At 63.7% G+C, this 625-nt stretch overlaps 1 protein-coding gene across 1 annotated transcript in view; it reads left to right on the top strand.

Annotated features, from left to right (window-relative positions):
* The window catches only part of LOC103912544 (coiled-coil domain-containing protein 92), a 12623-nt gene extending 12393 nt beyond the window's left edge, over window positions 1-230 (top strand). Inside the window, exon 5 of the mRNA XM_009318832.1 lies at window positions 55-230. Within this exon, the coding sequence (XP_009317107.1) occupies window positions 55-230 (176 nt within the window). The remainder of the gene's footprint in view (window positions 1-54) is intronic.
* Window positions 231-625: the final 395 nt, after the last annotated feature.

Below are 625 nucleotides of genomic sequence, written 5' to 3'. Positions count from 1 at the left end.
GGCGGGGAAGTGGCAGCGGAAAGCGGATGCCCTGCTCGCACCTCCTGCCCGCAGGCAGCCGGGGAGGATCCCCCTTGCCCGAAGGGTCTGAGCCAGGGATGCCGCCGGCAGCGCTGCGGGGCAGGCAGGCAACCCAGCATGGGGTCTGCGGAGGGGAAACGGCTGAGCGCCTGTCCAGAGCTTCCAAGGAAAGAAAGAAGAAAGAAAGAGAGAAAAAGAAAGAAAATTAGCGTTTCTGTGATGAGAAAATCTTCCTGCTGCTGCCGCCCCTCGGAGCGGACGCCGGGTGTGTTTTCCCCAGCCGGGGGTGCTGGGAGGTGGGTGTGCAGCAGCAAGCGAAGGGCTGTGCGGCACATGGCTTGGCACAGTGGGATGAGCTCAGCCGGCCCTCCAGCCCTGTGCCATGGGTGCAGGAGGGATCCCCCCTCCACGAGGACGGTGCAGCCGTGTCAGCCATGTTCAAAGCCCTCTCTCCCCTGCGCAGCGGTTCGTCTGTCTCTAACATGGATTTTCCCCGCGCTACATTTACACACAGGACTTGGACAAGGCGGTTGGCCGCAAGCTGCGAGCACCAGCCCTGCCAGATGCCCCGTGCAGCTCCTCGCCTGCCACAGCCTTGCTCTGC

The sequence above is a fragment of the Pygoscelis adeliae genome, unplaced genomic scaffold (genome assembly GCF_000699105.1).
Source record: "Pygoscelis adeliae isolate BGI_AS28 unplaced genomic scaffold, ASM69910v1 Scaffold392, whole genome shotgun sequence".
In the NCBI taxonomy this organism is placed as follows: Eukaryota; Metazoa; Chordata; class Aves; order Sphenisciformes; family Spheniscidae; genus Pygoscelis; species Pygoscelis adeliae.
Note: the sequence above shows the minus strand (reverse complement) of the source record. Positions and strands in the feature narration are given on the sequence as shown.